This window comes from Hemiscyllium ocellatum, chromosome 16, assembly GCF_020745735.1.
Source record: "Hemiscyllium ocellatum isolate sHemOce1 chromosome 16, sHemOce1.pat.X.cur, whole genome shotgun sequence".
Lineage (NCBI taxonomy): Eukaryota > Metazoa > Chordata > Chondrichthyes > Orectolobiformes > Hemiscylliidae > Hemiscyllium > Hemiscyllium ocellatum.
The window spans coordinates 61,690,530-61,716,381 of NC_083416.1; the positions used below are offsets into that span (position 1 = coordinate 61,690,530).

At 41.8% G+C, this 25,852-nt stretch overlaps 1 protein-coding gene across 1 annotated transcript in view; it reads right to left on the reverse strand.

Annotated features, from left to right (window-relative positions):
- LOC132823448 (septin-8-B-like) overlaps positions 1-25,246 on the reverse strand; it is a 90,518-nt gene extending 65,272 nt beyond the window's left edge. Inside the window, exon 1 of the mRNA XM_060837319.1 lies at positions 25,154-25,246. Within this exon, the coding sequence (XP_060693302.1) occupies positions 25,154-25,183 (30 nt within the window). The 5' untranslated portion in view covers positions 25,184-25,246. The remainder of the gene's footprint in view (positions 1-25,153) is intronic.
- Between the last annotated feature and the right edge of the window lie 606 nt (positions 25,247-25,852).

Consider the following 25,852-nt stretch of genomic DNA (forward strand, 5'->3'; position numbering starts at 1 on the left):
TTAACAGCCTATGGGTGCAGAGTAAAAGATTTAAATAACATCCAAAAGCTACAGGGAGCTATTCAGAAGACAGGATCAGCAAAAGAATTCAAAACACACACAAAAAAAAATCACATTCAGAACAGAATGCAAATTGCAGATGGAGATTACATTTTTTGGTTAGTGCTTTATGATATTAGCATTTATGCTTCATTGCAAGCTTGAGTTTAATAGCCCGAAAGCCAAGATAAAAATCAATGAATAAATATAGACCAAGAGGTAAGTGAGAACAAGTTTCAAGAAGTGTGGTTAAAGCCAGTATTGACATCAGCTCAATACAACAGTAGATAAGCAGCTGATTGGCAAGTTTTCTTTTCTGTGCAGAATCTTAAATTTTATTTCTGGTAAGTTTAAATTGTAATCTAATCATTAGCAGCATACAACGGCACATCACAGCCATCAAATGCACATTCTGAGCCAAACTGAAACTTGAGGACATTTCTCATGTTCACAGGCACATCCACAAATGCAGGAAGCGTCAACAATTAGGAGGAGCTCCAAAACGTTGGAACTTTGGATTTCAAAGTTTCAGTAGCAACTGGGGCCACTGTAGTGAAGCTGAGAACTAGGTGGATAGCATTTTTTCAGGAGGTGGCCATCCTGCTGCTCACCAACATGCAGGTAGACAAGAAATGGGTTACTGCCAGATGGTCGAGGATAGTCAGGTGGGTAGTACAGAAGATCCCCCAACTCCATTTTGAATTGAATTGAATTTATTGTCACGGGTACCGAGGCTCAGTGAAAAGCTTTGTCTTGCGAACAATCCAGGCAGATCACAGAGTTAAGTAGCATATATATGTAAATAATAAGTAAACAGCGGCAAAAACCAAAACCACGGGTACAGGTGAATATTAGGAGTTTGTGATTCCATTCAGTATTCTAACAACAATAGGGTAGAAACGGTTTTGAAACAGGCTAGGTGTGTGCGTTCAGGCTTCTGTACCTTCTCCCCGATGGTAGAGGTTGTAGAAAAGCATTGCCAGGTTGGGATGGATCGTGGAGAATTCTGGCAGCCTTTCCTTGACAGTGGGCCTGGTAGATGGATTCTATAGATGGGAGGTTGGCCTTTGTGATTGTCCGGGCCGAGTTCATCACTCTCTATAACCAGTTCCGATCTTGAATGGTACAGTTGCCAGACCAGGAAGTGATACATCCAGACGGAATGCTCTCGATGGCACACCTATAAAAGTTGGCAAGAGTATTCGCGGTCATGCCACATTTTCTCAGCTGCCTGAAGACGAGACATTGTTGGGCCTTTGTAACCAGTGCGTCCACATGAAGAATCCAAGAAAGCTTGTTGTTGATGACCACTCCTAGGGAGTTTGACACTCTCCACTCATTCCAGCTCTGTGCTGTTAATGTGAAGGTGGGGGGCATGAGTAACATCCAGCCGAAAGTCAATAATGAGTTCCTTGGTTTTGCCAGCATTGAGAGCTAGGTTGTTCTCAGTGCATCATTTTCCAAGTCTTCCACCTCCTGTCTGTAGTCGGTTTCATCACCATCTGAGACTCAACTGATTATGGTGGTGTCATCAGTGAACTTTTAAATGGCATTAGTCTAGTATTTGATGCAGTCATGGGTATACAGCAAGTACAGTAGGTAGCCGAGTTCACACCCCTGGGGGAATCCCAGTGTTGAATGTTAGTGAGGGTGTAATATTGTCCTCAATCTTCACTGATTGTGGCCTATGGGTCAGGAAACAGAGGATCCAGTTGCAGAGACTGGGGCTTATCCGAGATCACGAAGTTTAGTAATCAGTCTGGAGGGGATAATAGTGTTGAAGGCTAAACTGTAATCAATGACTAGGATTCTTACATAGCTGTTCTTCGTGTCAAGATGTTCTAGGGAGGAGTGAAGGGCAAGTGATATGGCATCTGACGTGGATCTGTTGGTTGGATAGGCAAATTGGAATGGGTTAAGAGTAGTGGGAAGGCTGGAGTTGATGAATGCCATGACCAGCCTTTCAAAGCACTTCATGACCACTGAAGTTAAGGCCACAGGGCAGTAGTCATTGAGACATGCTGCGTGAGCCTTCTTAGGCACAGGGATGATGTTGGCCCTCTTGAAACAGGCAGGGACCAAGAGAGGTCGAAGATGTCCAAGAAAACCTCTGTCAGTTGATTCGTGCATACTCTGTGTGCACGGCCTGGTACTCCATCTGGTCCGATCACTTTCCTTGGATTCACACGAAGGAAAACTGATCGGACCTCCGATGCAGTGACTATTAGGATAGGTTTGTCAGGACTTGTTAGAATGGGTATTACCTCTCTGCCGAAATTCTGCTCAAAGCAATTAGAATGGAGTGGAGACAATCTAGGAGGGACGTGTCATCGTCTGCTATCTTGCACTGTCTCTTTTTAGAACCCGTGATGTCATTCAGTCCTTGCCATAGTTGCCGGGTGTCTGTCTGGGTCTCTAGATTGGTCCTTGGCTGTCTTAATGGCTCTGAGAAGGTCATACTTGGATTCCTTATATTTGAGTGGGTCTCCTGATCTGAAGGCCTCATGCCTGGTTTTTAGCAGGTTCTATATGTCCTGATTCATCCATGGTTTCCTGTTGGGGAACACCCGGATTGACTTTCTCGGTATGCAGTCCTCCACACACTTGCTGATAAAGTCTGAGACGGTGGAGGTGTACTCGTCAAAGGTGTGTGCAAACTGTTTGAATGTGGTCCAAATCAACCGATTCCAGACAGCACCGGAGTTGATCCTCTGTCTCCTCCGACCAGCACTGGATCTGTATCTGCGAGAGGGTCTCCTGCTTGAGCTTTTGCCTGTAAACCGGAAGAAACACGCTACTGTGGTCAGAGTTCCTGAGGGCGAGGGATGGAGCAGTAGCATCTTTCACCGTGGTGCAGCAGTGGTCTAAAATGTTCAGGGCCCTAGTGAGGCAGGGAATGTTCTGGTGGTACTTGGGCAACACCTTACTTAGTTTAACTTGAATGAAGTCGCTAGTTACAATAAACAGGGCCTTAGAATGTTCTGTCTCCAGGGTGTTAGTGTGGAGTACAGCGCATCCAGAGCTTCCTCAACCTTTGCTTGTGGCGGTATGTACACAGTAGCTAGTACAGCAGTGGTAAATTCCCATGGTAGATAGAAGGGGCAGCATTTGATGATGAAGAATTAAGGTTTGGGGAACAATGACCAACCAGGGTTACAATTTTCGTGCACCACAAGTTGTGGATTAAAAAGAAAACCCCTCCACGCTTTGTCTTACCAGAGGATGCTGTATGGTCCATGCGATCAGCCTGAAGCACGCAGTCAGGAGTGGATGGGGTGAACCAGATTTCTGCGAAGCAGTACCGCAGTTCATGCTGAAAGCTGAACTGTGATCGGAGTTCATCCATCTTGTTCTCCAGAGATTGTACATTTGCTAGGATTTAGCTGGGGGGTTCTTGAAACCGTGTACTCTCAGTCATACTAGCCGGCTGGCACGGTTACCCTGCTTCCTCGCGGGTTTATTACATTTGAGTGGTCTGGCTGAGTGGATCTTACACCATGAGCTGATATTCCATTCTCTACATTAGTAAGGGAAATCATTTCCTTTTATCCACACCATCACAAGTGACTCAACTGTATGAAAGGCAATGTGGGGCAAGTGGTGTGGAGGAACGAAAGGGTGAAGGTTGGGAAAGCAAAAAAGTAATATGGGAATCAGTAATTAGGACAAAAGATGATGGAGGGCATAGAAAGAAATTTCAGTAGGTGGGTAAAGAACCATTGCAGCTGTAGAAAGTGATATAAGTTTGAGTAATTATTAAGTGCAGCAATATGGGTTCAACTGAATGGAAAAGTGTGGGAGAGTATAGTATAGAACTGTAAATAGTCAAAAGAAAAGCTCAACTACATTCTTCCAAGATGACAGACATGCAACATCCTTTAGGGATTGGGTAGCTGCATATAGTGCTTTTCTGTTGATCACTGAAAAGACCAATCTGTGAAGGAACAGATTCTGACAGAAAGGTCACATCATAAATTATCAAATGTTGTTGGTACCTGTTGCCAAGCTATTGTGGGCACGAATTGTTGTGGTTACATAAAGCAACTTGCAGGCGATGTCATGATTTTCCTTTGTTCACTTAGGTCTCCTAAGTGTACAATTTGATGATCAGAACCTTCATGTCATCCTTGAAGCGAAGCTTTGGAAGTCCCACTGGTCAGTTGGCTCCAGCTAATCTTTCCTGATGAAGGGCTTTTGCCTGAAATGTAGATTTCGCTGCACTTTGGATGTTGCCTGAACTGCTGTGCTCTTCCAGCACCACTAATCCAGAATCCAGCTAATCTTGCTATATAGAAAATCTTTAGGTATGGCACCATCTTCTATCCTACAAACATGTCAGCAAAGTCACCTCTGCTTGAGTGGCAACATACTTTGTCTTTGAAAGAACTGCTACATCTGTGACTTTATCCATTAAAGGGATGCCCAGAACGTGCCTCAAATAGCCAAGACGCTGAGAAGCTGTTGAGCTTCCTTTCTTGATTAAAACATGGTTCAGGTAAAAAGTGAGGTCTGCAGATGCTGGAGATCAGAGCTGAAAATATGTTGCTGGTTAAAGCGCAGCAGGTCAGGCAGCATCCAAGGAACAGGAAATTCGACGTTTCGGGCAAAAACCTGATTCCTGATGAAGGGTTTTTGCCTGAAACGTCGAATTTCCTGTTCCTTGGATGCTGCCTGACCTGCTGTGCTTTAACCAGCAACACATTTTCTGCTAAAACATGGTTCAGTTACAGTAAAGTCACACAAAACACTGGGAATGCAGGCATAATCAATCCATGTTTGGGACCTTGCATGTTTCGAGAGCCTAACAAAGGATGTACCTGCTTTTAGGAGGTGAAGAATGACATTAAATAGGATGTGTCCTAGACCTCACTTTGCTGTAATTTCTTTCTGCAAAGGTTCTCTTGCTTTGTTTTCCCTGCAAATTTGTGAGGGGTTTAACTGCATACTAGATCAAAGAGCAAGCTTTATAATCTACCAAGACTGAAAGCGCAGGCAAAAAGATACAGCATGGTTTGATCAACGAACTCACGTAAGTTGCCCTGTTAGTTGCTGACATGGAAACTCAGCTCAAAAGACTTGGTCTGTTACTCCATGATGCTTGCAACTTATCTTCCTTGACTAAAGGCATCAAGAAAATTATGAGACGGGGCGTCATATCTCTGTCCATTATCACACTAAAGAACAGGCTGTTGGAAGTGGTTAGCTAATTCTGTAACCTTGAATTCAAACTATCAATCTGTTCCTTGATGCAGAACCTGATAACACTAATGGAAGACAGAACGGCATAAAGAGAAGTAAATTTCTGAGAAAAATAAACACAATAAAGCAATAGTATTGGGGGATTTTATCTACTCTCACGTGGATTTTGTTCTAGTTAATGTTATAAAAACAGCATGGTCATGTCAAATTCAGAGAGCTCTCTACTGCAGAATGCCTGGGGATGAATGGAAAGTGCAGGGTTGAAATCAATAAAGGACACGAGGAAAACAAAGCAGAAGGGTTGGAAAAAAAAACAAATGTGTTTTATAAAGACAAAAAAAGAAAAAGTTGAGCCAATTAGACACTAGAAGAAAACTTGTGTTGGAAGGGAAAAACATGGCACATGGCTTCTCCGGAATACATTGTGTCCATCTTCGCAATAGAGAGAGACAAGGGTGATATTCTATTTAAGGAGGATGAATGTGAAAATGGGCAATGTAATATTAAGGAATTTATGTCACTGAAGAAATAAGTTGCAAGATCTAGATAAAATATATCCTAGGCTGGAATGATAAGCAAGGGAAGAAATAGCAAAAGCACAGACCATCATTTTTCAATCTTCCTGTGGGGTGCCAAGGGACTGCAGCATATCTAACATAGCACAATGGTTTAAAAAGGGAGAAAAGGGAACGATAGACAAATTACTGGTCAGTCAACCTCATCTTGATGATGTACTCATCATTGTAAATATCCTGGGAGACAATATTAATTGTCTTTTAAAATGATATTAAAAGGTCAGTCAATATGTATTTGTTAAGAGGAGCAGTGTCAAATTTTTATGACATGGAGGGCCAATGAGGAGACTGCATTTGATGTAGTTTACAAGAATTTTTATTTAAGCTTTTTGTAAGGTTCCGCATGGAAGACTGTGCAGAAAAGTAGAAGCCAATGGAATCCAGAAAAGTAATAAACTGGTTCCAAAATGGACTCAGTGACAGGATGGGCATGTGTGAACAGAGAGGTTGAGCCACAGCTGGAGTACAATGTACTATTCTCATCATATTAAAGAAAGAATGTGATCATGTTAGAGGAGATTTATGAGGATGCTGCCAGGACTGGATGATATAGATTTTGTGAAAATTTAAGGCTGAGAACTTACTTGGAATAGAGGAAGATTGAGGGGAGATTTTATTGAGATATATAAAAATAGGAGGTGCCTGGATGGAGTGAATAAGAAAGTCCCATTTTCTTTAGCAGAATGGTCAATAACCACAATGCATAAATTTAATGCAATTGGTGCTAAGAATAGAAGGGGAGCCCTTTTATGGCCAGTGCTGATAGGATCGATCAAATGACCAGTTCTGTGTCAGAAATCTGTATGGTTCTATGAACACAGCACAACATCCTGTGATCAACAATATGTTAACAACCCAATAACTTGGCATCCTCTGACTCAGTGACACTGAGAAAACATGTTGTTTCTTGGGAAGGAAGTTTATTAGATCAGAAATACACAAGGCTTTGCAACACCACAGGAATATCATCAGGATGACAATGATAACAGTGTTCAGGAGAAAGTGTCACCATGGGCTCCTCAGTGACACTTCATATGAGTCAGAAGGCTGTAGTTCTGTTCCATTCCACTCCAGTGATATTTGCACATTATCTTAGCTGACACTCCATTGAGAGCGCGAACGAGAGTGCAGTGCTGTCAAAAAGGTGCTGTCTTTTGGATAACATAGTAAAAGGAGGCTTATTCATTCTTTCAGGAAGATATAAAAGCTCATGTTTGAAGAACAGCAAAGTTTTTCCTGATGTTTCTGACAAATATTTATCCCACGACCAACAAAAAAAATCAGATAATTAATTATCACGATTTAAGGAACCTCATTGTACATGAATTATCTGCCATGTTTTCTACATATGACATATTTAAGGCGGCACTACCCAAAACATGACCTTGGCAAAGATTTTTCCTTTCACCAACTTGTGACAAGGAATTACCTACAATTAGATGCAAGGCTATAAGGCTACTTCAAGAACGAGAACATTCATGTTAAAGTACCAAGATTTCCTGTGGTTTTCCCTATGGCAATTGAATGAGACCTTGTTTTAAAAGAAATGGATCTTGCAATATGATGTCCAATGTATTATTAAAGACAGGATTGACTTTAATTAAATAAATCAAATTGCAATCTTATAACAATGGCTTTCTAGGTTTAAATTCCACCAATTCTACCAAAAACAGTAAGTTGCTAGCCTTGTCAACTACAGGTTCATTCAACAGATGAGCACAAGGACATTCTAGGCTGGAGGTAGTCCTGATGAAGGGCTCTGGCTCGAAACGTCGAATTTCCTGTTCCTTGGATGCTGCCTAACCTGCTGTGCTTTAACCAGCAATACATTTTCAGCTCTGATCTCCAGCATCTGCAGACCTCACTTTTTATTGGAGGTAGTCAGTGTTGGATATAAGGCTTTGGGAAAATGTGAAAATGAATGATGATATGACAAGCTGAGCACATGGTATGGTGTTTGAGGGATTTGTATTGGGTTCTAGCTTTACATTACATGAATGTAATTGTACACATATCTATCAATGACCAGATTAACACAAACTTTTCATGCTCATGAATAATGGATAACACCAAAATCAACTTCAGGCAAGAAAGGTTTCCAAAATTCCAGAACCATCACCTGTCGGATAAACATTCAGTTAGGTCCAAGAGTGAACCTGACAAACGGGGAATGTGATAGAGACACAATGTGCCAAGAATAACGTTAGGTTAATATGATAGAGCTGGACAAATGGAGAAGGACATGGGAGGGTAAAGGCAGTAACCTAGCAATTACAGACCATTTTACTGGTGAGAAAGCTTCTTGAAAGAATGAATCCTCATGTAGAAAATTGTAGGTTGATTAAGAAGCAAGCCTCACAGCATCTGCACTGATTTAGAACATTCCTTCACTGTCAATAGGTCAAAACCCTGCAACTTCCTGTGTACAGCACTGTGTGTGCAGCTACACAAGATTGATAGGAGGAAATTTGGCAAAGCAACTCATCACCACCTACTCAAGAAAAATGAGGGGTGGGCAACAAATGCTGAACGTTCCAGTGACATTCACACATCTCTTGAAAACAATCTTTTTAAACAGTCTCAAAACATAGAATCCTCTGGCTTGTTAGGATCTTACAAATGCATTAATTTTAATGTTACTAAAAGGTTTACAGTAACTGCTTTTAGAACTCAACTTTCTTGGTGTTTAATCAGTTTTCTGACTGTTGGAAGCAGTAAGTTATCATCTCTCCCCAGCCCATTGCGACAAAAGAACAACTGTATTTGCAGTGCAAACAAAGAAAGGTCATCAAAATGACTACTAGACAATATATTTAACAGTGGAACAGTAACAGACAAAAAACAAGTTTGTTTGCTGGCTCCAGTGGCTATTATTGAGTGACAACTCACATTTTGGCAGACATTTTGCTAAGCAAGTTTCCACGCCAACTTCAAAATGCACCTGTATGGAAAAGGCAATAAAATGGCTTTCCTTATGGGAAGTAGTAAGTTTGTCCAGATTAGGAATGTTCCAGATATGTGCTAAATTATGTTGTTTGAACTGGGTCAGAGAGAGAGAGAGAGAGAGAGAGAGAGAGAGAGAGAGAGAGAGAGAGAGAGAGAGAGAGAGAGAGGTATGACACTTGGAGCACGAAGCACGAACTGTTATGAGGTTTCATATCTGCCCTTGAAACAGCCCCTCTTTGGGACTTTGAAAAACTGAAATAATCAGTACAACAATGTACGTGCGTATTTGTGCACGTGTGTCAGTGTGTACACACACATGGGGTGGGAGAAACATCACCTGTTTCTCTTTGCACAAATGCTGCCAGACCGGCTGAGGATTTCTAGCATTTTCTGTTTTTATTTCATAATCTGCAACATCATTTTTGTCTTGAATGAGCCTCATTGGCTACCTTTTTTGCAGGGGCAGATACCTCTGCCAGCTCTAAATCTAAGTCAGCAAAAATACTCAGTGCCCACAGTGGGAGCGGGAAACGGCATGCAGTCAACTGCAGCAGTTTTAAACCCAGTCTTCCTCCATTCTTGGCCCCAGCACAAAGGTTCAGTCCTCAAATTTAGCACTCCTGGATTGGAAAAAATGAACTTGGGATTTTGCTCTTCATTATTGTCCAGCAACTTTGGAAAGAAGATCACAGTTGTCTGTGAGATCAATGGTTTTCTGACGCTCACTAGAAGGAATCACAAGAGTCGCTTGGATAAAGAAACATCCCAAAGTGAAGAGTGTAGAGTTATGAACAAAATATATAAAACCTGCTCTATGACACGAGGTAAATGGAAAGCAGACAAGACTAAAATAGTGCCACTTAGTGCCAATCAATTCACCATGCTCTCAAATAATGTTTGACATAGAAAGTGGATTCACAATGATGGAAAATCTGCAAATAAAGAATGAATGAATGGGTATTGGGGGTATGGGATGGAAAAGAATTGAGGGCATTTTGACTTTATAAAGCAACTGTTCAAATATGAAAGAAACATGTTTATTTTACAATTGAGGAAATGTCACCTCCTTTCAGCTACAGACAACATGAGAGACACGATATTTCAACACTGCAATCTTCATTTTGACTGCATTAGTAGATCAGTGGTTTGGACTAAATTAGGTGTAACTAAGGTTTTTGCTGCATGGTGGTTTCACAGGCTTTCCTGCAAGGCCTGCTATCAGATTTTTCTTCCTGAGCACAGTTAACCACAAACAAGCACACTAGATATGCCAGAGAAACTAATGTTATGTTTTGCTACATTGCTTTACTTATTATTTCAAATATTTGCATGAATTCCCATCACTTGTCAAATCATATTCAAGGTAAATGTCACTTTGAGAATTGGAGAATTATTTGAAATGTGAACATTTTAGATGAAAACATCTAGCAGACAGTGACACATTTCCACTGACTCATGTGGAGCATTCTTCCGTGAAACAAAACCAATGGTGGTTTTGCAAAAGGAAATGTACTAAAAAGGAAATATATTCATCAGATTTTAAAACTCTTAAACACATTTTAGTTTCTCACTGTGCAACATGGGAAATAGTGAGGCCATCGTTCGAATGATCCACATTCGTCCCAGGCAATTGACAATTAATGCTGAGAAGACGGGAGGCTGGAGTCAGAGACAAACTGTAACGTTAGAGACTGGTCAAATTGGGTTTGAATGTGGTGTTAGTGGTGGCTTGTGACACAAGACAAAGGACAACGTGGCCACCAAACAACTTAATCGTATAAGCAATGTGATTGGTAGATATTGCAAGGTTTGCTTTCACCAGGTAGGATGCGCACCACTGATAATCTGTTACTAGTTGGAATTAAGAAAAACACCATAGCTAACAAAACCAAAGTTAGATTTCAGTTAGCCAAGCCTTGTGTTATCACACGTACATCTAAGAGTGAGGTGGGGGATAATTTGTAGTTTCATATTTATTACAACCAGCCAAACTTTAACCTAAAATATACACATAAGGTTTCAGTTGCCAATAATCAGCTAGTTAGTTAATCATTGACTAAGATGTTGGCATGCTGGTAATATCATCAAAACTATAGTCCAGACACCCAGGTTAATGTCTAAGGATGTGTCGAAATTCCAACATATCAGCTGATGGAATTTAAATTCAATAATAAAATGTGAAAATGTAAACTAGTCTCAATAATAGTAACTATGAAATTATTGTGATGTTAGATGTTAAACGAGTGTTGTGTGGGCTTTGGCCTGTGGGTAGAAGAGTGTTTAATGATTAACTTGTCACTATTTCTGAGCAATGCTTTTCAAAAAAAACAAACAAACAATCAGTCTACCTGTGAGCTTCTGAAGTGGTGATGGGAATTTGTTTTCATTGTGAGAGTCTTACAATCAGACACAGGACACATTAGATCGCTTTCATTTTAGAAAAATCAGGAATTGAAGTTTCCCCCTTAGGGAGAAACCCACAGCTTGAAAATCTTTTGGCTTCAGTTTGCAAATGTCCTGCTTAAAGTTAGAAGAAAGAAATAGTTTCTGAGAGAAAGGAGTCAGTTCAGAAGAGTTAGGATACAGATTACCTCAATGTTAGAGCCATACTTTGATATTTTAGGTCATAAGTGTTCAGTTCTAACATGGAGGGTTAATTTGAAGTTGAGAAAGGTTAAGCTTAGTTGTGTAACAAATCAAGATTGAAAACTATCAAATTGTCTGGGCTATGATTTTAAAGAATTCTACACAAAAAACCTATAGATGTGATAGAGAAGGTAACTCTGGTATTTGAGTGTCATAGCTGGATCATGCCTGATGAACTGGAATTGTGGTCTCTTTACGACAATATCATCTTCCCAGAGATAAGGAGACCAAAATTGCACCCAATGCTCCTGACCACATTGGAAACAGTTCAACAGACATGTTCACAGGATGGTGGGACTATCTATGAAAACAGATTGGACAAATTGAATCTACATTCTCTGCAGTTTCGAAGAATGAGAGGTGATCTCATTAAAACTTACAAAATACTCAAAAGGTAGATGCAAATACATTGTTCCCTGTGGTTGTGAAGTCGAGAACCAGGGGACATATTTACAAACAAGGCAAATGCCAATTACGTCTGAGATGAGGAGTGTTTTTTTTAAACTCAGTTGTGAAGTTTTGAAATTCTCTATCACAGAATGTTGTAAAAGCTCAGGCTTTGACTATGTTTAAACAGGTAAGATGGATAGATTTCTCATGACCAGTAACGTGCAAGGTTATAGGAATGGGTGGGTAAAAGACATTAATGTTTTTGGTCAGATATGATCATATTGATGAATGGGACAGGCTTGATGGGCTGAATGGCTCACTTACATTAGCTCCTTAAGTGATGGTGCTGGAATAGATGGTATTGTACTTTATTTCATTTTTCAAAATCTTTCACATAGCTCAATATGTAAACAGCTTGGTTTATTCTATTTTGCCATTTATTTTGTATAATAAACCTATGGCTATTGTAAAAATTAAATCTACAGTAATGTGTGCTTTTGTTTTAGTGAAAGACCACCTTGTTAAGTAAAACAAATGTGATTTATTTGGCCAGAATGTAGTATAACCTCAGCTATTATGATGCTAACATTTTCTAAATGAAAATAGATAATCAGGTTCATTAATGCCCTTGTGGAAGGAAGTCTGTTATCCTTACCCCCTCCGCCCACGCATCAATGAATTTAATACACACCAAGACGTCGAACACTTCTTCCGCCACCTCCGTCTGGGAGCTTACTTTCACAATCAGGATTCCTGCCCCTTTCTGAGGATCCCTTCGCCCACCATTCACCTGGACACCCCGTGCTGGCCTATTACCCGCCCTCAACCTCTTCATTTCCAACTGCCGCCAGGACATTAACCGCCTCGACTTGTCCACTCCCCTCCCCCACTCCAACCTTTCACCCTCAACGCGCAGCCCTCCAATCCCTCTGCTCCAATCCCAACCTCCCCGTCAAGCCAGCAGATAAAGGGTGCTCAGTGGTAGTCTGGCGCACTGACCTCTACACCGCTGAAGCCAAACGCCAACTCGAGGACCCCTCTTCCTACCGCCATGACCCCCCCCCCACCATCACCAAACTATCATCTCCCAAACCATACAGAACCTCATCACCTCAGGAGATCTCCCACCCACAGCTTCCAACCTCATAGTCCAGGAACCCCGCACTGCCTGGTTCTACCTCCTTCCCAAGATCCACAAGCCTGACCACTCTGGCCAACCCATTGTCTCAGCATGCTCCTGCCCCACTGAACTCATCTACCTACCTCGACACTGTCCTATCCCCCCTAGTCCAGGAACTCCTCACATACATTCGAGACACCACCCAAGCCCTCCACCTCCTCCAAGACTTCTGTTTCTCCGGCCCCAATGCCTCAGCTTCACCATGGATAACCAATCCCTCTACACCTCCATCCGCCATGGCCAGGGCCTCCAAGCCCTCCGTTTTATCCTCTTCAGACGTCCCCAACAGTAACCTTCCACCGACACTCTCATTCGCTTGGCCGAACAGGTCCTCAGCCTTAACAATTTCTCCTTCAAATCCTCCCACTTCCTGCAGACCAAAGGGGTAGCCGTGGGCACCCATATGGGCCCCAGCTATGCCTGTCTCTTTGTTGGCTATGTAGGACAGTCCATCTTCTGTAATTACACCGGCACCACTCCCCACCTCTTCCTCCGCTACATTGATGACTGCATTGGCACCACCTCGTGCTCCCGCGAGGAGGTTGAGCAATTCATCAACTTCACCAACACATTCCACCCTGACCTTAAATTTACCTGGACCATCTCTGACACCTCCCTCCCCTTCCTGGAACTCTCCATCTCCATTAATGACGACCGACTTGACACTGACTTTTTTTTTTAAAACAAACCCACCGACTCCCACAGCTACCTGGATTACACCTCTTCCCATCCTACCTCCTGTAAAAATGCCATTCCGTATTCCCAATTCCTCTGTCTCCACCATGTCTGCTCCCAGGAGGACCAGTTCCACCGGATGGCCTCCTTCTTTAGAGACCACAATTTCCCTTCCCACATGATTAAAGATGCCCTCCAACGCATCGTGTCCATATCCCGCACCTCTGCCCTCAGACCCCACACCTCCAACCGTAACAAGGACAGAACGCCCCTGGTGCTCACCTTCCAATCTTCGCATAAAGCAAGTCATCCGTTGACATTTCCGCCACCTCCAAATGGATCCCACCACCAGGGATATATTTCCCTCCCCACCCCCCACAAACACCGTTCCCTCCATGACTACCTGGTCAGGTCCACGCTCCCCCCCCTTCCAATCCACCATCCCATCCTGGCCCCTTCCCCTGCCACTGCAGGAATTGCAAAACCTGCGGCCACACCACCTCCCTCACCTCCATCCAAGGCCCTAAAGGAGCCTTCCATCAAAGTTTAACCTGCACATCCACCAATATCCTTTATTATATCCGTTGCTCCTGATGCGGTCTCCTCTACATTGGGGAGACTGGATGCCTCCTAGCAGAGCGCTTTAGGGAACATCTCTGGGACACCCCCACCAAACAACCACACCGACCTGTGGCCCAATATTTCAACTCCCCTCCCACTCAGCCGAGGACATGGAGGTCCTGGGCCTCCTTCACCACCCAACGCCTAGAGGAAGAACGCCTCGGAACACTTCAACACCAGGGAGTCAATGTGGACTTCAGTTTCCTCATTTCCCCTTCCCCCACCTCACCCCAGTTCCAAACTTCCAGCTCAGCACCGTCCCCATGACTTGTCCTACCTGCTTATCTTCTTTTCCAACTATCCACTCCACCCTCTCCTCCTCGACCTATCATTTCATCCCCTCCCCCACTCACCTATTGCACTCTATGCTAGTTTCTCCCACCCCACCCACCTCTCATTTATCTCTCCACCCTTCAGGCTCTCTGCCTGTACTCCTGATGAAGGGCTTTTGCCCGAAAAGTCGATTTTACTGCTCCTCTGATGCTGCCTGAACTGCTGTGCTTTTCCAGCACCACACTAATCTAGATTCTACCTGCTGTGCCATATGTGACACCAGACCAAAGTAGTGGGACTCATTCTTAAGTATCTTCCTAAATGGTCCAGAAAACTACTTAAAGTGCAATTAGGGATGGGTAACAAATGCTGGCTTTGGCAAAGGCACCCACATTCCATGAAAGAATTTTTTTTAAATTGCCACTCATTTACACCAGATCCTAGTTAAACAACATCTTGATTTTGAAATACTCCTACGTATTTTCAAATTGCTCTGTGGCCTCACTCCCCATTTCTGCATGTATGTTTTTCCAGCCTCTCAACTATCTAATTCTGGTCCCTGATGCACCTCCAATTTTAATTGCTCCACTATCGGCAACTGTACTTTCAGCTGTTGAGACTCTAGGCTCTCAATTACTTACCTTCACCATTAGCTTGCATGCCTCAATCCCCTCTTCCTCCTTTAAGACCATAAGACATAGGAGTGGAAGTAAGGCCATTCGGCCCATCGAGTCCACTCTGCCATTCAATCATGGCTGATTGGCATTTCAACTCCACTTACCAGCATTCTCCCCGTAGCCCTTAATTCCTCGAGACAACAAGAATCTATCAATCTCGGCCTTGAAGACATTTAGCGTCCCGGCCTCCACTGCACTCCGTGGCAATGAATCCCACAGGCCCACCACCCTCTGGCTGAAGAAATGTCTCCGCATTTCTGTTCTGAATTGACCCCCTCTAATTCTAAGGCTGTGTCCACGGGTCCTAGTCTCCTCACCTAACGGAAACAATTTCCTAGCGTCCACCTTTTCCAAGCCATGTATTATCTTTAAGAGGCTCCTATCTGTTTGAATGTGCATTTAGCTAATAACAAACTAATACCTGATGTGGGTCATGACTTGTTTTATAATGCTACTGTGACATGCTTTTGAATGATTGCTTGTATGAATGTAAGTAGTTGTTTTTGTTGGCATTCAGAATGCAATGCAACAATTGTCAAACAGTTCTTCCCCATTGATCTTTATAGCATATTAAGAAATATTAAGAAATTAAATGTATTGGATGATTATGTGTTGCTAGGTTGATGTACATCACTCAGATTATTACTTCTTGGTAACTATCATTCTTTAATCTGTATATTTTCACAAGTGTTGAAGTATATTCTATAAATAGTAATAATGTACATAAGCCAATCCCTCAGAACATTTCAACACACCCAATAAGTGTATTAAGTATTAAAATGTAACCCTTGCCCAATATCAGAAATATTTTATCCATTTTAACTTCAAAAACACCATCTGCTTTATATACAGCTAAAGAATGACTCACTGGGATATGCTGAAAAGAGATAGACATACAAAGCGATGCACAATTTGATGAAGTACTGGGGAGTAGATTAGATCAAAAAGAAATGGCAAGAACTTTTATTTACAAGAGTTATTACTATACAATCAGTCATGTCTTGAAATACAATAAAAACGTTAATCTTGACAGGCTGACAACAGGAAAATACAATATTTATTCATGTCCTACAATTATACCATTTGGGAATTCCAATTTATCTGGCACAGCCACACAGCCTCCAAGTGATAAAGGCACACATCTTAAAGGAAGGAGAGAGAAAAAAAAACTGACAGGTTGTAACAGACAGCCTCTCTTTGGCTATTTGCAATATGCAAAGCCCTGACCACACTATCAGCCTGTGGTTGCAAAACTCATAAGGTGAGATGTGATTCTGCATTTGGACAAATTTACGAAATAATCCTGTGCGCGCAAAGGTTTGCAGAGAAGCAATTTAGGATTGTCATTAGGATTACAGTGTATGCATTTGCATACTAGAATAGTCACAAAGAACACCATGCCGGTTTCAACTCAACAAAATAGGTGACAGATACTCACTGGTTCCTCTTTCATGATTCATCAGAATCAACTTGCCTAGCTTAAAATCCAAACAAAGCCTGGCAGTTAATTTTCAAACAGCATGAAAGAGTGAACACCTGTTCCAATCAGAGTCCACTTATTAACCAAGCAATACTCTCTTCTCAAGAAGTTCACTTTCACCATGAGTTAATATTCTTGCATACTGTCCTGATGAAAAGCTTTGACAAAATTTGTCCTTCTTCAGTAGAAAGAATGCAAAGAAAGTAGATATGGTCTTTCTTACCTCTAAGTATTTTATGAAAATGCCAAGAATATGTTTTCAAAATTTAAAAGAAACAAATTGTTTGATATTTCAGTTAAATGACGATTTTAAGGGTAGGTACACAAAAAGATGTTTCCAGAACCAGAGAGTCACAGTCTAAGGATATGGGGTAAACCGTTTAGGACTAAGATGAAGAGACATTTCTTCACCCAGAGAGAGTGGTGAACATGTGGAAATTGTTACCACAGAAAACAGTTGAGGCAAAAACATTTTGATTGCACAAAGGAGTTAAATGATACAATTGTGGCTAAAGAAGTCAAAGGATATGGGGGAATAAAGCAGGAACAGGCTATGGAGTTGGATGAGCAGTCATGATTATAATGAATACCAAAGCACGCTCAAAGGGCTGAATAACCTACTCCTGTTTCTGTTTCTGATGTGTTAATCATTACTATTCACAGCTTTCTTTTAGATTACTTACAATGTGGAAACAGGCCCTTCATCCCAACAAGTCCACACCAACCCTCCGAAGATCAGCCCACCCAGACCCATTCCCCTACATTTACCCCTTCACCTAACACTATGGGCAATTTAGCATGGCCAATTCACCTAACCTGCACATCTTTGTGACTGTGGGAGGAAACCGGAGCACAGAAGGGAAACCCACGCAGACACAGAGAGAATGTGCAAACTCCACACAGTTACCGGAGACGGAAATTGAACCCAGGTCTCTGGCGCTGTGAGGCAGCAGTGCTAACCACTGTGCCGCCCGTAAATTTACTAAACGGGCACTGATTTGGGTACTGTTCCCTTCTTGACTCACAAGAAGATTGAAGTACACTAAAGTAGCTTCTTAGGAAGCAACAAGGGCCACAAAATTAAAATAGGCAGAAGAGTTACAGTGTACAGAAAAAACACAAGCAGCTGATATCGTAACCTCCCAAATGACAGCGTGGTTTCCCAGAAAGTAGCAGCTCTCAACAACTCTGACTCTCAGCCATCTGAAGTTATAGCTTTTTATGTTTTCAATGGAGTAACTCCAAGATTAATAGAGATTGTCCTCAGTAGTGAAATCAAGGAAGAGATAGCAAACTCAATGGTTGTCATATTAATGAGATTTATTGTTTTAGTAATAATATATGATTTGTATTTCATTTTCTTTTGGAGTTATATGGCATGGACACAGACCTTTTGGTCTAACCAATCCGTGCCCATCATGTTTCCAAACCAAACTAGCCCCATCTGCCTGCATTCCCCCCAAACCTTTCCTTTTCATGTACTGATCCAAATGTCTTTTAAATGTTGTAACTGTACACACATCCACCATTTCCTCTGAATCTTCATTCCACATACAAACCAATCTGTAAGAAAAAAGTTGCCCCTCATGTCCTTTTTAAAACTTTCTCCTCTACCTTAAAATATGCCCCAGGGTTTTGAACTCCTCCACCATAGGGGGGAAAAACCCTTACTATTAACCTTTTATGCCCCTCATGATAATATAAATCTCTAAGCTCACTTCTCAAACTGCTATGCTCCAGTCAAAAAAGTCTCAGCTTATCTTTATAGCCTAAGCCTTTCATTCCCAAAGCAACATCCTGATAACGCTCTCCAGCTTAATAATAAACTTCCTATAACAGAATGTACACAGTACTCCAGAAGAGATCTTGCTAATGTCCTGTACAACCTCAACACGACATCTCCACTCCTACACAATGGTCTGAGCAACGAAGGCAAGCATACCAAATGCCTTAAAACATCCTTTCTACACCTGACAAAGTTCAAAGAATTATGTACCTGAACCCCTATATCTCTCTTTTCTACAACAGTTGCCAGACCCCCAACATTGATTGTATAAATCCTGCCCTTCTTTGTTTTAGCAAAATGCAATACCTCGTGTTTATCCAAATTAAACTCCATCTGCCACTCCTCAGCCCATTGACCCAATTGTTCATGATCCCTTTGTAATCTTAGGTTACCTTCTTCACTGTCCACGACACCAATTTTGGTGTCATCTGCAAACTTACTAACTATATCTCCTAAATTTTCATTCAAATCGTTTATGTAAATGACAAACAAAGGCGGACCCAATATCAATCTCTTTGGAACATCACAGGCCTCCAGTCCAAAAAACAACCTTCCACCATAACCTTCTGTCTCCTACTGTCAAGCTAATTTTGTATCCATTTGGTAAGCTCACCCTGAGTGCCATATGACATAAGTTTATTAATTATTTTATCATGCAGAACCTTGTCAAAGGCTTTACAAATGTCAATGTAAACAATGTCTACTGCTCTGCCCTCAATCTTTTTAGATACCTCAACAAAAAAAAACTCATTCAGGTTTGTGATAAATGATTTCCCCTCACACGTAATCATGGGGACTATCAGTCACTGCCTCTCCAAATGCAGGTAAATCCTATCTCTCAGAATCCCCTCCAACAACTTACACACCACTAATGTCAGATTCTCATGTCTGTAGTCGCAAACTTCTCCCTACTGCCTCTCTTAAATAAGGTAACAACAATGCAATGGCCTTGGTGTATTATTGCTGAGATATTAGCCCAGAGACCTGGGTTCAAATCCCACCACAGCAGATGGCGAAATTTCAATTCAATAAATATCTGGAATTGAGGGTGCAATGATGACCATGATTAGTGAACCAGACCAGGTTTTTTCAACAATGTCTTCTGGGGAAGAAACCTGCCATCCTTACCTGGTCTGGCCTACATGTGACTCAATGTGATTGACTATTAACTGCCCTTGGGCAATTAGGGCAATAAATGCTGCCTAGCCAGTACGCCCTCATTCCATGAGTGAATAAAAAAAATTAGCCATCCTCTAGTCCTCCGGCACTTCACCCATGGTTTTTAGATTAGATTAGACTTACAGTGTGGAAACAGGCCCTTCGGCCCAACAAGTCCACACCGACCCGCCGAAGCGCAACCCACCCATACCCCTACATTTACTCCTTACCTAACACTACGGGTAATTTAGTATGGCCAATTCACCTGACCCGCACATCTTTGTGACTGTGGGAGGAAACCGGAGCACCCGGAGGAAACCCACGCAGACACGGGGAGAACGTGCAAACTCCACACAGTCAGTCGCCTGAGTCGGGAATTGAACCCGGGTCTACAGGCGCTGTGAGGCAGCAGTGCTAACCACTGTGCCACCGTGCCGCCCTCCAACCGGTTATAGATGATACAAATATTTCTGCTGGGCACCCCCAATTAATTCCTTGGTGTTTCCCACAAGTTCGTGGGAAACACTTGATCAGGTCCCTGAGATTTATCCACATTTATGTTTTTTAAGATCTCCAACACTTACTCTTCAATAACGTGAACTACATCACTAAGGATCAATGTCACATTCCCTAAATTTTCCTTCCTCTAGAAAGAGACAAGACACCCAACAAATGCCTACAAAATAGGCTGAAATACACCAAAAGAATCCTAATACCATTTTGATAATCCAGATTGATACAAAGATCAATAAAATATTGGTCTATGCGAATGACCATAAAATGACTCAAGACAACAAATTATGTTGCACTATTTTATAATGTGAATCCAATAGTTAAGTGAAAAGATTTGTTGAAACTATGGTAACTGAAGCAATCAGAGTTTTTGTATAAATTCTGAGTAGCTGTAATATATTTCTAAGTTCACTCATGCAATTTCTTATAAAATTGCCCATCCATTGATCAAGCACAGTGAGGCAATGGGGTAATTACAATGACGTGATACTATCCAAAATTCCTGAAAAAAGTTAAAATATTCATGATCTTTAAATTCACCAGTTTCACAGCTGGAATAATTAATATTTAGCAGTGCACGTCTCCAAATCAAATGCTCATGAACAGCTACAGAGAATCCTCTTGAATAAGACATTCAGACAATTGTTTGAAAAGCATAAAAGAAAACAGAATGGAAAGGCACATGCGAACAGAATCACAATCAACTGACAAAACAAGTGAGGTGGCTTCATCCACTTCCTGGGCTTAATGATGAGTGAGATAAACAGGAGAAACGTCAGCATTCTGACACATATCGCAATTCTATTTATTAACAGATTAGAAAGGACGCAGAAATATTTCTTCTTTCTTTTGTATCAAGAGCAGCAGCATTTACACTGCCAATTTAAAAACAAGTACACTTTGTTAATGTAAAAGATAAGAGGAGTCTGTGAAACACGGATCTTCTTGGACACTAGCCTTGAATCCAACAGGTTTATGCTGGAGTGATTGCTGGGGGCGTGAAATTGGTGGATTTTGAGGGTGGGGAGGAGGGGGGAAGAGGGAGGGGGGGTTGGGGGTGTGCAGCAGCAAAACCTTATCCCTCAAATCATCAAACAAACATTCTTTAAACATGTCTGAACTATATCTATCTCCTTCTCAAACAAGAATCGAACCCTCCTCACAAAAAAAAGCTGTACCACATGATTCCCATGAATTTTCTTAACATTTGCATAAAATCAGCATGCTCCACTTTTGTTTTTATCTTATATTTTCTATTCCAGAGGTTATTTGTTACTTACTTTGCCAGCTTTCTTCCATCATAAAAGGAAAATCTCTCAGAGCATAACTGGGTAGGTACCAAGCAAGCTTTGAAATCATCAAGTCAGCCTTCCATAGACTTGAGCCCCAACAAAAAGACTTTGAAAGCCATCACATTCAAGACCAATCTGTCCTCATCTGGCATACGTTACTTGCAGAGGTTCCTGGATCGTGATTGAATGAGATTAATTCCTCCAATAGATGTCAAGACCAACTGTATTGCCTCTAACCTTACTTCACTTGAGATGTTACAACTGGCTAGGAATCTTCAGCCTAGAGCTAAATGGAGTTTTGATAGACATGGGAACGAAAGGCTCTGGAAGGGCTGACAGAAAAATTGGGGCGAGACTACATCAAAGCAGCTAAGATCTTATCAAATGGTAGAGCAAGTTCAACGATCAGAATGACCTAATCCAACTTCCATGTAGCAATTTTTTATGAATCAAATCTGGAATCTTCCTCAAAATAACTAAATCAAGCTTGTTTTTTTTAAAAAAAGAGCTGCTTAACATATCATCTGAATACCTTTTATAACGTTGAAAAACTTTCAGGGAACATAAGTTAAGAAAACAACAAAAATCCTTAACCTTTTCACATAGCTGCCATTTCTAGGCAGTTTTATGGATCAGTTTACATACAAGCCAATATTATATTGCGACCTATAATTCACTCCTAGGTATGCAATATTGTAGCTTCAATCTTCACATAATAGTTACTTCATAGTAAACTTTGCTAATAAAAGATAAAATTGAAGCTTTCTGTTTTGTATTCATCAGGAATGGGACATAATCCAAATATAGAAAAGGAACAACAATTTATAAAGCCTGAGAAAAAGGTGCTAATTGTTTGGAACATGGTTTGGCATGGAAAAACAGCAGGAACTGTTAATTATCAATCTTTGCTGAAAAAACAATTCAAACCAAGCAAGTAGACAGGTCAGTGTTGCAATAGGAAGTGTAACAGGAATTGATAGTCAATGAAAAGGGTTATGATGTAAACAATTTTATTTTGCCTGCTAAGAACATATGTATGTAACATCTAGCACATACAAATGAATCACACTGCAAATCTTATTGACAATATTAGATTGGTTTCAACTATAATTCTTAGCAGCCAAGAACTTCATGGAATCTTTTTGATGCTGAAATTGTATGATATTACTTTAAAATTCAAACCAGTACCCTTGAGGGGGAATATCATACCTCCATGCTCTTATAAGGGAGTAATTTGAGTTACAGCTGCTTTTATACTTAAAACACACCCAAATCCACTTTTTGTTGTGGGTACATGACTGCACTTTGAAACCCTTACAACTCCTGCTCATCAAATAGTGCATTTTGTAAAGCACCTTCCACAGAAAGAATGTTTCCAAGTGTTTTACAGACCAAGCACTGAACAAGGAAGTGCCAAAAAGAAAATGATTGAGATTTTTGGAAGATGATGAAGAATAGGTTTCGGGAACAAGTTCCAGGGAGCATGACTCGGATGACGAAAAGCTCTGCTGTTAGGGTTAAGAAATAAAAACAACTAAGACTTTTAAATGAACTACAAAATATACCATGGGAGTTCACTTTAGACTTACAGTGTGGAAACAGGCCCTTCGGCCCAACAAGTCCACACCGACCCGCCGAAGCGCAACCCACCCATACCCCTACATTTACCCCTTACCTAACACTACGGGCAATTTAGCTTGGCCAATTCACCTGACCCGCACATCTTTGGACTGTGGGAGGAAACCGGAGCACCCGGAGGAAACCCACGCAGACTTTGAAAGGGTTCAAAAAGGATTTACAAGGATGTTGCTCGGGTTGGAGGGTTTGACCTTTAGGGAGAGGCTGAACAGGCTGGGGCTATTTTCCTTGGAGAACCGGAGGCTGAGGGGTGACATTATAGAGGTTTATAAAATCATGACGGGCATGGGGATAGGGTGAATAGCCAGTCTTTACCCTGGGTTGAGCGAGTCCAAAACTGGAGGGCAGAAGTTTAAGGTGAGAGGCGAAAGATTTAAAAGGGACCTAAGGCACAACTTTTCACACAGAGGCTGTTATGTGTATGGATTTAACTACCAGAGGAACTGGTGGAGGCTGGTACAATTACAGCATTTAAAAGACATCTGGATGGGTATATGAATAGGAAGGGTTTGGAGGGACATAGGCCTAGTGCTAGCAAATGGGACTAGATTAATTTGAGATTTCTGCTTGGCGTGGACAAGTTGGTTCGCTGGGTCTATTTCTGTGCTACACATCATTATGACTGTGCACAACTTAATAAAATGTGAAACCACATTTAGGAGACATTGGGATAGGTGATGAAAAGCTTGATCAAAGTTGTAGATTTTAAGACAGCATAGAATAATAGAATCCCTACAGTGTGGAAACAGGCCATTGTTCCAGCAAGTCCACTCCAACCCTCCGAAGAGTATACCACCCACACCCATTCCTACTACCCTACATTTATCCTTGACTAAATCCTGATGAAGGGCTATGGCCCGAAACATCGAATTTCCTGTTCCTTGGATGCTGCCTAACCTGCTGTGCTTTAACCAGCAACACATTTTCAGCTCCTTGACTAAATATACCTAACCTACACATCCCTGAAAACAGTGTGCACTTTAGCATGGCCAGTTCACCTAACCTGCACACCTTTGGATCGTGGGAGGAAACCGGAGCACCCGGAAGAAACCTACACAGGCACGGGGAGAATGTGCAAACTCCACACAGACAATCGCCCTGGTGTGCTTTACTAGGTCAGAGGCGCTACATAAAACACACACACACCCAACAGACGCACTACAGAGGAGCTGTGGGACTGGAGGTCAAAGACGAGCCGTCACAATTATTTATTGTCAATATTAGTAAATTAAATTGCCATTTCATCAGAAGAGAACACATTTGTGCTCCACTTTCGATTTTTGAATGGTTATTACATCCCATGTGTATTTCCCAGATGCCGAGGTCGTTTCACCCTCCGAGTAAGGGAGTGAGAGAAGCCCATTGTTTTTACTGCCATTTACTGAACAAACTTTAAAAGTCAAGCGTTGGATCTGACGGCACAGAACAAGTGGAATTTGTGTTTGTAAACAATAATCCAAGATGGAGAGAGATTTAAATCACAGCTGAAACAGAGATATAGTTTCCTGCAGAAATGTTAACAGCCAAAATACAAAAACTCAAAAGCGCTCATTTGCTGAATTTCAACCTTCGACTGAAAGCACCAATTTCTGAATGAGGGCACCGTAAGCGAACACCTGCTGAGATGAGAATAAGCAGTTTTCTTTACAATTTACCACATGTCAAAAACACAGCTAGATCCCCGGCTGTCAGGGAGATTCTAGCAACGCCGAGGGTAGTCATGTCTACAAGGAATTTGAAGTACATTCACCCCGGGTGGGTGTGTTGGGGATGGAGAGGACTGAACGTCAAGGGATGCTTCCCCCCCCCGCCAAGACAAACACTTCTGATGAATTGTTAAAAAAAATGAACGAGGCGATGGATACAATATATCCGCCACACACTTTATTTTTGCAACATTGTATCTGCCCAGAGCTCGGGTCCAGGCGCCACAACAAAGGGCGGCCACGCAGTGACAGCTTCACAACAAGCAGACGAGCCAGCACCAAACCAGCGGCAACTACCCCTACCCCTACCCCATCCCTCCAAACAAACTGCCTGAGGAGACAAACCCTGCATTACTCACAGGCCGGCTCTCTGCTTCGTTCGCCTCCATTGCCTTTCAGTAACTGAGCAGCAGTGCGACCTTCCCCTCTGTATCTCCGCCGGCTACCGCCTTCCCAGCTCGGTCAACACGGCCCACCCCTCACCCCAACCCCCAAAAAGCCCCAGCAGGCACCATTCCCCAAGAGAAGGGGAAACAAGAGAAAATACAGATCAAACGCTGCTTCTAGGTCCGGTAAATAAATCCTATGCCTGTTAGGATCACCGACATTGACATCATATCAACGTTTATTTTATTTTCGCCACACGAACTGAGTTTATGCGAAATCAGTGATGAGAGTGGTTTCTTCCAACACCGCAGGAGGCTCTGGGATTTGTAGTTTAATGAGGGAGAAGTTTATCTGTCAGCTATGTGGGAAATCAATAGAGTGCAAAGTAATGAAATGGATTTCTGAAATTGCAATTACATATGGACTAACAGATAAATGCAGCCATTTTTTAAGGTGGTCGTGAACATGAATGAGCATCAAAATGTTCTCATGACTACTTTTTTTTCATAATAATGGATTTAATTTAAAAATTGAGACAAGTTTGACAGCGTACTGAGAATTAGACATAACAATGACCACCTCCACAACCTAATGTGGTTTACAATTCAGCAAAAAAAAGGTTACATCTGTCAAATAATGCAAGGATTCGATGTGAAACGAGATCATAAGTC